The sequence below is a fragment of the Oreochromis niloticus genome, linkage group LG6, assembly GCF_001858045.2.
Source record: "Oreochromis niloticus isolate F11D_XX linkage group LG6, O_niloticus_UMD_NMBU, whole genome shotgun sequence".
Taxonomy (NCBI): domain Eukaryota; kingdom Metazoa; phylum Chordata; class Actinopteri; order Cichliformes; family Cichlidae; genus Oreochromis; species Oreochromis niloticus.
This window is the reverse complement of record NC_031971.2, coordinates 25,812,294-25,824,104: the sequence shown is the minus strand read 5'-3', so window position 1 is coordinate 25,824,104 and position 11,811 is coordinate 25,812,294. Positions and strand designations below refer to the sequence as shown.

The following is an 11,811-nucleotide window of genomic DNA, read 5'->3' as shown; positions in this document are numbered from 1 at the left end:
TGGTGGCCCGCTGGAGATTTCACTTAAACAATGGTTGAATATAGAACGACAGTACATGTGTTTGGAGCAACATCATCTCCCAGTGGTGCAAATTTTGGACTAAGGAAATGTGCTGAAGATCATAAACTACAGTTTTACCTTCAAGCTGTGGATACCATCTTGAACAACTTTTACGTTGACGATTGTCTCAGCTGCCACAGAAGAGGATGCAATAGCTCTCTATCATGAATTCTATGCAATATGCTTGAAAGCTGGCTTTCTACTCAACAAGTGGATAAGTAACAGTCGTCATGTGTTGGCTGTAATACCTGAACCTAACAGAGCAAACGAAATAAAGGATCTAGACTTGATGCCTGCCCGTAACAGTGATAGGCTTCCAATGGCAAGAGTTTTGGGTATACAATGATCTGTTGAGCCCGAAGTTCAGAATCACTTTGAAAGATTGACCTTTGACATTGACATGGTATCCTCTCTCTGGGATCCTCTCTGCGGTCAGCTCTGATTATGACCCTTCTAGGAATGTTGGCACCAGTAATTTGATTGCTAAGAAGATTCTGCAAAAACCGTGTCGAAGAAAGATTGGATGGGATGATGCATTACCTAATGTAGGCATACAGGAACGGATTATTTGGATGCAACATCTCTACAAGCTGGAGGACTTTAAAGTTAATTGTTGTTTTAAAACCAACAGTTTTGGAACTGTGAAAACTGCTATTATGCTATTAAATATTATTAAATATTTCACCATGTGTATTATTAATCTGTGTAACTACTTCTGTTTTACAATGTCATTAATCAAGAGGTGTTGTAAACATGACATGCAATTCCTGCATGCCAACAATGGTTTTATTGCATTTAGTTTTAGATGCAGAGATTTCAGTACACACAGTATGTGCCAATAATGTCCTTGTTTGTTTGTCTGTGAAGGTTCTTGTTTATTTCCATTTCCTAAATCTCATTTCCTCTTTACTCCTATTTGTAAAATACTACAGAATAGCTGCTGTGCATAAAGAAGGGAGCTTTATTTTCTAGTGTAGATATATCATTTCCAGATCTATATTATTTACTTTTATATCCAGCATTTGACCCAATTAGCTTATTAATGCACACACAGCACTCTCTCTCTCTCAACCTTTGAGTACATTAAGAAAAAAAATTCTGAAGGCAAAATTGTTTCTTTTAACTCCACTCACTTTGTGTCTTGAACTGCTGTGTGCAGGCAGGAATGGGACACAAAAGAAGACTCACTGAGGCAGAACGTGAACTCAAAACATCTGAGCTTTATTTGCTTGATGAAAGGCGATACAAAACTGAACTGGGAAAGTTCTAATAATAATACACTCGTGGAAACATGAGGGAGGACGCCACACCAAACTGAGGGAGACGCTGACATAAATACACCTAAAGATAACGAGGAACGTGGGAGCACACAGGGAACACAGCTGATACACATAATCATAACGAGAAAGGGGAAGAGCAAACACCATGTGACGTACACTGACGGGAGAATATCAAAGTAAAACAGGAAGTACACGGAGACGCAGACTGGAGGGGGAGAGAGAACACGGAGGAGCACGAGGGAGAGAGAGAGGACATGACGAGCTGGGGAACATAGATAAACATGATGGAATAAAACACAAGGAGAAACACAGCACAAGAACTCACACTATTAAATAAACACAGACGCCCAGAGGGAAACACAGAGAGCAAAGGCACAAAAGGGAATCTAATAAACAAAAGCTAAACAGAATAACCAACGGACTACAGAATCAACCCCAGAATAACAAAGTTAACTAACATAATACAAAATGCCAAAAAACACCAAAGAACACCAGGAAAAAGCAAGCACAAAACTCAGAAAGAAACTAAAAGCCAATCATGTAAATGTTTGTCACAATCCATTTTGTTCATCATCTTGCTTGTTTTTCATACGAACAGACTACAGAGCGAAAGCCAGTTAAACAACTGCTACCAAGACCTTTACACAGAACTATGTTTTCAACTGTATTTAAACATGCCAACAAATATCAAAAGAAGAGCAAATTGTTAATACCAATAATAATAATAATAATAATAATCACAGTCATCAAAGGTTCTGGGTGTCAACACTGTTTCAGTGGATAATTTATGCTATTTCAATAGACAGCTTAAATCGCCATTCTTGTGCTATTTCTTCCTATGGGATTTGACTCCTTTTTCATCTATCATGCAACTCCACAACATCCTATGCTTACCTATCTCATCCACTTACAACCGCTTTCCTTTTACATTGTTTTATCATTCAAGCATGCGTGTCCTACACTTCACTAACCATTCTGGCATTGTGTGTTTAGCATAACTCTGCATTTTCTACATTTTCTAGATCTATATTGATTTCACAGTGTTTTGTTGTGGAAATTTTAACAATAACCTGCAACACACCCAGTGAGCTTGATTTGAAGTGGGTTTAATAAACACATTGCAATGTGGAGAGAGCATCCCAGTGAAACACCAGGATCATCTCTGAATTGTGGCCACCGCCCTTACATTTTATATACAGAGACACAGACAAAGAACATTCCACAAACTCTTACATGTTGGCCCCTCTCACAGGGGCGCTATACCTCCTCCCTCACAGAGAGAATTATGACCTTGTTTTCTGCTTGGCCGTCACCTAAGGATTTACATCCCTGATAAGCAGGAGTCTCACTATCTGTTTAACGTCTCCCATTACAATAGCTTCACTGTGTTAACATTCCACATGCATGCAAACTAGTGACAGGAGTGCTCTTACTATAGTAAAGTGAGACAGTGATATTACTATAACTAATGTGATATGATTAAAAATGTGATTAATACATGAGAAAAGAAATCTGCCTCCACAGTTTACATCTAAACTTTGTCATTTGGCTGTCCAGTGTAGTGCTTCATTCACTCCTGTTGAACTGTTCCCTCTGAATATCTTTGCATGCTGCTGAGCCAACTCATTAGAGTGATATATCCTTTCATTATCTACCAGATTAACTTGGCCTCCCTTAGCAGGTATTCTCTGATTTTGCTTTCAAAAATTAATGAGTGTTTTAGATGAGCGAAATCTCACATTTATGTGGCTTTAGTTACAAAACTGTAAAAAGTTTAATTCTGCCGTGTGACTGGACATGCATCTTTTATAGATGACTCTTCTCTGTCGTGAGGGAATATAAGAATCAAACATTTAAATTACTTTGTCACGCTTATCTTCAAGCTAAAAAATATTGAAGACTTTGATTAGCTGTGGTCAGTCTAGCAGTAACGTAGTTGGTAAACAGAGTAACTCTTCCATAGTGCTTTTCTACTCTAGTTGAGCACTCTACCTCCTGAGCTACAGCCATCCCATTGCAATTGTTTTTTTACGTGAGCTTAGAATAGAGGCACAAAAATAACACCCTAAGTATTCTTCAGTAAAACTGGGAGTAGTGAAGTATAAACAAAATAAAAGTCCAAGATGTAAAGAGAGTATGAAGAGCTCCACAGAAACAGGTCTACTCCATTCGGTGCTCACTGGCGCCCCCTGTTTTTTACACCTTTGACCCTTTACAGAAGCAGGGGAGATTTTACAGTCCCCTATCTCCTCTTACAGGGTCACCTAGAGACTGCTCCTTGCCTCTTCTCCCATCCTCATATACGTGATTAACAAGAGGCTTCACTACCTGTGGAATTCCCCCACATGGGGTGCCACCCGCTTTCTCAGAGGTGTAGCTGTGTGTGCAATAAAGTTAAAAGTGAACGATCTTCCACATGTGTACCCTTTAAATGAGCCAAAAGAGATATTACTAAAACATGTAAATAATATATAATGAAAATAAAACAAAAAACATTTCCATTACACAAATCATACAGGAAGCCGTGCTCGCTGTCTTTCCTGTCTCTGTTTATATATACTCTGTGGTTTAAAAAAAAGTCATTACATGTTGTTACTGCAGCGGGTACGATACCACTCAGGTAGTATGTCCATTTACTTTTCTTACATGTGCTTTTTAAAATGTAGTGTACCTGTAATCCTCACAAGACCAGCCAACAAGGATTTTTAAAAGCGTGCCTTTTGTCTGATTTCCTTGTTCACATACTGGCCCTGTGGTTTAAATTAATGTCATTTTAATGCTTGATATGTGTCTCACATAGTACTTCCAAAACCTGATATTTAATCAGTGACATCTTTCTGTTGGAGAAATGTCTATCTTGTTATATTTTTACACCCTCTGATCAAAGTGTGTTTCTCTTTTATGACAGACAAACTCATTTTGCCCATTTCATGGTTTCAAGGTGTGAAAATGGCTAGTGGTGCATTCACACCAACCTCAAAGCGAAGTTTTACATTATGTTTCATGCATGAATAACAGCATTTGCTTCTGATAACCAAGCGAATCAGCTAAATTTCAGGCAATAGTTGAATGAAGTTATAGAAACATATTTTCAGAGAGTGCCATGAAAGCTATGATGTTTAAAAGGGTTCAGGAAATCTGAGCTGGCAACAATCGTCAGGACACTTGCAAATGTTCAGATGCGAGAGGAACAAACAGGTAGAGTCCAGGAATAAATTTGTCATTCATTATATTTCCAGTTGAGAATGTGCAGGTGGGCGAGAGTGTGGGGTGGGAGTGTGTGTGTGTGGTTTGGTCTTATGAACGCACTGTCTGTTGTTAAGCTGCTGTTTGCCTCTGAACTGAAGCTGTGGACATGCACACCTATGGTGTACAAAAAAAAATCTTTTTTTTTTCCTTAAACCAAAGTGGAAACATGCACGCTTTCTTATTTTATACCATGTTTAAGTTGCTCACTCTCGTTATTCATGTGTCATTGATCCAGTGTTTTTGAGTTTTGTGGGTTTATGATTAATTTGGGGATATATAAAGTGATTTACATTCTAGTTCTATATTATTTCATCCTATGAATGGAGTATTCTTTCCCAGCTGGATTAGTTGGATTTCCTGAGACATCCTAGCAATAAAGCCGCCTTTGAGTTTAGTTCTGTTTCTGAGTCCTGCAGTTTAGTTCTCACTTTGCCTATCACACCGCTATACGCAGTGCTGGGCAAGTTGAAAAAGTAATTAATTATAGTTACTAGTTACTTCTTCAAAAAAGTAACTGAGTTAGTAACTGAGTTACAAGATTCTAAAAGTAATTAATTACTTGAAAAGTAACTATTGCGTTACTTTGAAAAAAAAAACGTTTAACCCTCTGGGGTGCAGGCCATTTTTGACGACTTTTGATTTTCTCTCCCATTTCACCTTTAAAAACTATTTATTTGCCTTGTTTGGTATCATTCTTTTCAGCACAACCTCAGGTGTCTGAATTTACAGTTATGTTTTCATTTTGACATACTGTATTAACAAAAACATAAAATCTGAGTAGAGAAAGTTATATTTTTTACTGTAACAACCACAAACATGTTTATTGAATCATATTTCATAACTTTAAATGCAAATATAAATTGTCCATTTTAAAATCCTATGCACAAGTTTTGCAAACAACAAAGTTATTTGCAGCCATTTACCTTTTACCCTTTTTTTAAATAACCATTTCAAACTATTTACAGAACAATCAGCTGTTCTGCATTCAATAAGATGCCACATAAATTATTTGTGCCACTCCAAAAAATAATTTCTGTCCACTATAAAGGAGAACATCACAGCCTGATACAAGCAGAGAGTGCTTGCTAGCGCTGTCCTTAGACAGTAAATGTGACGAAACTATTCAGGAAAAAACATATATTGTTTATCATGACTCTGGTTTTACGTGGCCTATCAACACAATTTAAAAACTGGTATATATCACCTTGTTGCTTTGTCATCTTAAAGTGGTCATGTGATTGGCTTACCACGACTACTTTATTCTTCCTCAGTCAAACAGCAGAACTCATGCAATTGTTTTGCCCCCTAGCTCCAGGTGTTGTGCCAAAAAGTGATCGCCTGCCAGAAACTGATTGCCGTCCGCGGGAGCGCGCGCAGCTGCTTAAAGCTGCAGCGCCCGGATTACTTGCGCTGCCAGCTACTTCCGTGCAACTGATATAACGTGGGGGGGGAACCCCAAACACATTTATGCCTTTGTTATTAGGCAAAGGTATGCATTTATGGAACTTTAACGTTTCTTGTAAAGTAATTGTGACGCTTATCAGAAGGTTGCTTTCAGTGTGTAGCGCAGTCACGAATGATTACACGCATCACGATGGAATAATTAATGCCTACAGGTTTAGTATGTCTACTCTCGTTGTTCATATTTGTTATAAGACTGTCGAATAGTAGTTAAAACAATAAAGACCTATTGTGCCAGTATCACTATGACTCTTTCTTGATTGTGCAGAATAACAACTGAGAACATGGCATTTTAGCGCTACCAAAAAGTGATTGTGGCCTATAACTTGTCACTGAAACAATATTTCTGTTTCAAACTTGGTGGATGTCATTCAGAAGGGTCCTATGTGACATATTATATCTCAAACAGTCCATTAGAACTGCTGAAAAACTTTTAAAATAACATTAATACCGATAATATGTCATTTTCAACCTGCCAAAAAGTGATTGTGGCCTATATCTTGTCACTGAAACAATATTTCTGCATCAAACTTGTTGGGTATCATCCAAAGGGTTATATGTGACACATTATATCTCAAACAGTCTCTAAGGACTGTTGAATAACTTTTAAAGGACCATTAATACCCATAATATGCCATTTTCGACCTGCCAAAAAGTGATTGTGGCCTATATCTTGTCACTGAAACAATGTTTCTGCTTCAAACTTGGTGGATGTCATTCAGAAGGGTCCTATGTGACATATTATATCTCAAACAGTCCATTAGAACTGCTGAAAAACTTTTAAAATAACATTAATACCGATAATATGTCATTTTCAACCTGCCAAAAAGTGATTGTGACCTATATCTTGTCACTGAAACAATGTTTCTGCTTCAAACTTGGTGGATGTCATTCCGAAAGGTCATATGTCAAATATTACATCTCAAACAGTCTCTCAGAACTGCTAAATAACCATTAAGGGAACAATAAAACTGACAATATGCAATTTTCAACCTGCCAAAAAGTGATTGTGGCCTATATCTTGTCACTGAAACAATATTTCTGCTTCAAACTTGGTGGGTATCATCCAAAAGGATCATATGTGGCACATCATTGGTAGGCCTAAAGTGCTTCAATTAGCAGAGTGTGAGCAAAGCGTTACAGAGTCATGGACCCAACTCTTTATGCCGATATCCTGTCGTTTAAAACCAATGGAACCTTGCCTAGTGGGTTTTCCACCACACAAAAGTGTAATTTTCGTCGAAAGGCAAAGAACTTCGAGGTTCAAGGTGAGTTTGTCGAATGTTTTACATATAATTTTAGCTTTGCACTGTTTGCCAAATTTGAGTTTAATTAACAGCTGCACACAACAGCGAAGAAAAGTAGGGCATCCTAGTTACGTCTCTTGAGGAATACATAATATTTGTCCTAAAACATGTATAGTGTGTTTTCTAATTCCCAAGTGAACAACATCATCGCTATCACCGCCATTACTAGGTGTGACGGTGTTGTAACTAGTACTGGCTAGCGTTAGAAGTTCGTAGTGTTTACAACTTAATTCTTTTTGAAAAATTAAAATGGGGATTTTGTTAATGACACCAACAACATATTATTGTTGTCTTGTAATTTTTCTAAAATGAAAAACATAATTTGAAAAAAAGGAAAAATTTAGAAAACAAAAGCAATTTATATCGTGAGGTCACGTGTTCTGTTCGTGTGTTGTTTTTTATTTTGCTGTGCTAATAATACACGTGTCAGCAATACAACAGTCGCTCCCTCTTAATGAAGTTTTTAATTTCAAGTAAACAGAAAAATGCCCTGTTTTTGATTTTTAAATGTGTGCATTGGCTCATAACTGCAATTCATAATGAACTATGGTGTGTTATTCAGGAAATATTTATAATTAAACATTAACCCTTTGGTGTGGTACATTGATATTGTGGAAATAATTCTATTTACACATACACATCATGTGTTTTTGACCATGTTACAGTACTGTAATAATTCCACATTTATGACTATGTTATAGCTGATTAAAACTACTAATGTATTTCTTTGATTTCTTACAGATGGCGAGTTGTACTACATAAGGTACAAAGGCACAAATGACTGCATTAAGGCAAAAGTTCTGTGTGGGCCCAACGAAGCCAATGAAGTTTTCCTTGACTTTCATGCCAGCAGTGGTGGTTCGCACTGTGGCCAGAAAAAAACAAGAGAAGCAATCTCAAAAAGATTTTATTGGCCTGGAATGTCAGAGGACATAAATTTATGGGTCTGTATCCAACCTGATTATACACGCATATTGTTTGTCTCGAAAAAATGTCCTTTATTGTCTTAAATTTCAAGTTAACAAGTTTTCATTTTTTTCTGATACAAAACGTATAAGACATCGACAGCAAACTAGTAAAGTCTTTTTATTGAGATTTATAAGATTTAAATAATTATACTGATTATATTATAATAAGATTATTTTATTTATTTTGCCCTCCTTTTAGGTGACTCAGTGTGTGGCATGCCAGGCCAGCAGTGTCATCATTAAAAAGGAGGTGGAGTACACACCGATACAGGTAAACATTTTAGGTGTATTTTTTCCTGTAAATGGTTTGTGACATAATACATAAGATAAAACCATTGATTACAATTCAAATTACTATATTGAAAATAAGTAATTGCTAATGATTTCTGTGTTTAATAGGTCAACCATCCATTTGAGCTTATTGGAATGGATTTAATTGGTCCATTAAAAATGACTTCAAATAACAACCAGTACATATGTGTACTTATTGACTACTTGACAAAATGGCCCCAGGCATATCCGTTGAAGTCCAAAAGCGCTGAAGAGGTAGCAAAATGCATTCTGAAGTTCTTTTACCAGTTTGAAGCACCGAAGCGCATTCTAACGGACCAGGGGAAGGAGTTTGTGAATGAAGTAAGTCAGAAACTCCTAAAATCCATTACTCATTTAGAACTGAATTAACTGTTCAAGTGTCATCTTGTTTTACTAGTGTAATGTTGTTATTTCTTTGTGAATTCAGATCAACCGAAATGTTTGCAAAATCCTAAACATTCAAAGGAGTCTCTGTGCCCCATACCACCCACAGACAAATGGGTTGGTAGAAAGGATGAATGGGACCATACAGAGGTATAATGTTACTTACGCATTTCATATGTTTAGATTTTTAATTTGGTTTTGCTTCATATCCCAATGACTGCTTTGTTATTTAATTTTGTAGAGCACTCTCCAAGTTGGTAAATGAAAAGCCAGAGGAATGGGACAAACATTTGGATCCTGTCATGTTTGGCCTGAGAATCAAGCGCCATATGACCACTAAGTACTCACCCTTTTTTTTAATGTTTGGTAGAGAGGCGAGGTACCCTACTCAAATCCCAGATGAATACAGAGTAAGTTATTTAAAAAACACATTTTTGGATTAGATACTTAAGACTAGACTTTCTTTTCTTGAATTTTTTTGTAGATTTTCATATAATAACATATCCCTTTTCTACATCTTACAGGTGGACAGCAGTGTAGAGGACATTTTGTCTGTTGAAGAGGCAACAGAAGAAATTCTTAAGCTGGATGAAGTCCTTCAGACTGCTATTTCCAATAGCAAAAAAACACAGTCAAAATATCAAAACAAAAATAAAGGCAGACCTACTCCGAGTTTTACAGTTGGCATGAAAGTGTGGAGGATGAACACGAGGAGCCAGCAGAGGAAAGGGGGAAAGTTAGATCGCAATTACCCCTACACAATTGCTGCAATATCAGGAAAAAGTGTGGATCTTTTGGACAGCAAAGGTGTGACAATACCAAAAATTAACATTGACCATTTAATGGTGTTCACAGAAGAACAGCCAAGAATTCCACATAAGTTGTCTAATGCTTCTTCTTCTGAGCCATCCACCACCACCACATCCACAGTCGGGCCCCCAACCACCACGTCCACCTGTGAAACATCCACCACCACGTCCACCTGTGAAACATCCACTACCACGTCCACCTGTGAACCATCACATCAGTGAGGACCTCTCCTGGACCACCAACACAGCATCACTGGCCAAGAAAGCACAACAGCGCCTCTATTTCCTGCGCAAACTCAAGCGGGCAAGTGCTCCACCACCCATCCTGACCACATTCTACAGAGGAACCATTGAAAGCATCCTTTCCAGCTGCATCACTGTGTGGGGCAGTAGCTGCACTGACTATAACAGGAAAGCTCTACAACGCATTGTGAGAACAGCTGAGAGGATAGTTGGTGTACCACTCCCCTCCCTGCAAGACATCTACACCACCCGCCTCACCCGCAAAGCCATCACAATTGTCAACGATGCAACCCACCCTGCGCACTGTCTGTTTAGCCTCCTGCCCTCTGGAAAGAGATACAGAAGTCTCCGCTCCCGCACTACCAAGCTCACCAACAGCTTCATCCACCAGGCTGTGAGACTGCTGAACTCTCTCCCCTCCCGGCTCCCAGCCAGCAGAACCACCAGACTGGCAGGAGTATAGGAAGACAGACTGGACTCTACCCCCCCCCCCGAACTGAAAAACACTCCTGACTGGAAACAACTACCTCTGCATTGCAATTGCACACACCTGCTGCTATATATTTTTAGTATTTTTTTAGCACTATTTATATTATTTATATTACTACTACTGCTGCTACAGTCTTATGCTGCACTAAAACAAAAACCCTTACCAACCACAACCTGGGACTACCTCAAGTAGACTAGTATACTACTTTCCAGGGCACACTGTCGGAACACTTTATCATATGTTAGGTCTTGTCTTGTTATATCCTGTATGTTACCTAAATATAATGCCTTAAGTCTACCTGCACTTTTTTTATTTTATATTACCTTATTGTTAGGACTGTTTTTGTTGTGCATCTGCACTTTATTGTTGTCAATGTTTACGCATGGGACAGTGTGAAACGTAATTTCAATTCCTTTGTATGGCAAGTACATTTGAAGAAATTGACAAATAAAATTGACTTTGACTTTGACTTTGATCCACTACCACGTCCGCCTCTGAACCATCCACTACCACGTCCGCCTCTGAAACATCCACCACCACGTCCGCCTCTGAAACATCCACCACCACGTCCGCCTCTGAACCATCCACCACCACGTCCACCTCTGAACCATCCACCACCACGTCCGCCTCTGAAACATCCACCACCACGTCCACCTCTGAACCATCCACCACCACGTCCACCTCTGAAACATCCACCACCACGTCCACCTCTGAAACATCAACCACCACATCAGCCTCTGAACCATCCACCACCACATCAGCCTCTGAACCATCCACCACCACGTCCACCTCTGAACCATCCACCACCACGTCAGCCTCTGAACCATCCACCACCACATCAACCTCTGAAACATCCACCACCACATCAACCTCTGAACCATCCACCACCACATCAACCTCTGAACCATCCACCACCATATCAACCTCTGAAACATCCACCACCACATCAACCTCTGAACCATCAACCACCACGTCAACCTATGAACCATCCACCACCACGTCAGCCTATGAACCATCCACCACCACCTCAACCTCTGAAACATCCACCACCACCTCAACCTCTGAAACATCAACCACCACATCCACCTCTGAAACATCTACCACCATGTCCACACCTGTGTCAGACACCAATGCATTGTCCAGTGCCGCTCTGGGCATGATGCATGCCTCCACTGCCTCTGTAAAATCCACAGCAGACCTCTCGATCATCAAGAGTATGTTTATTCATTTCAAGAAGTGCTAAAATTA

At 39.0% G+C, this 11,811-nt stretch overlaps 1 protein-coding gene across 1 annotated transcript; it reads left to right on the top strand.

Moving 5' to 3' along the window:
- Positions 1-9,350: 9,350 nt before the first annotated feature.
- Positions 9,351-11,079, top strand: LOC112847167 (uncharacterized). Its single transcript, XM_025908246.1, has 2 exons — positions 9,351-9,431; positions 9,546-11,079. The coding sequence occupies exon 2, from the start codon at positions 9,910-9,912 to the stop codon at positions 10,534-10,536; it is 627 nt and encodes a 208-aa protein (XP_025764031.1). The 5' UTR covers positions 9,351-9,431; positions 9,546-9,909; the 3' UTR covers positions 10,537-11,079.
- The last annotated feature ends 732 nt before the right edge of the window (positions 11,080-11,811 follow it).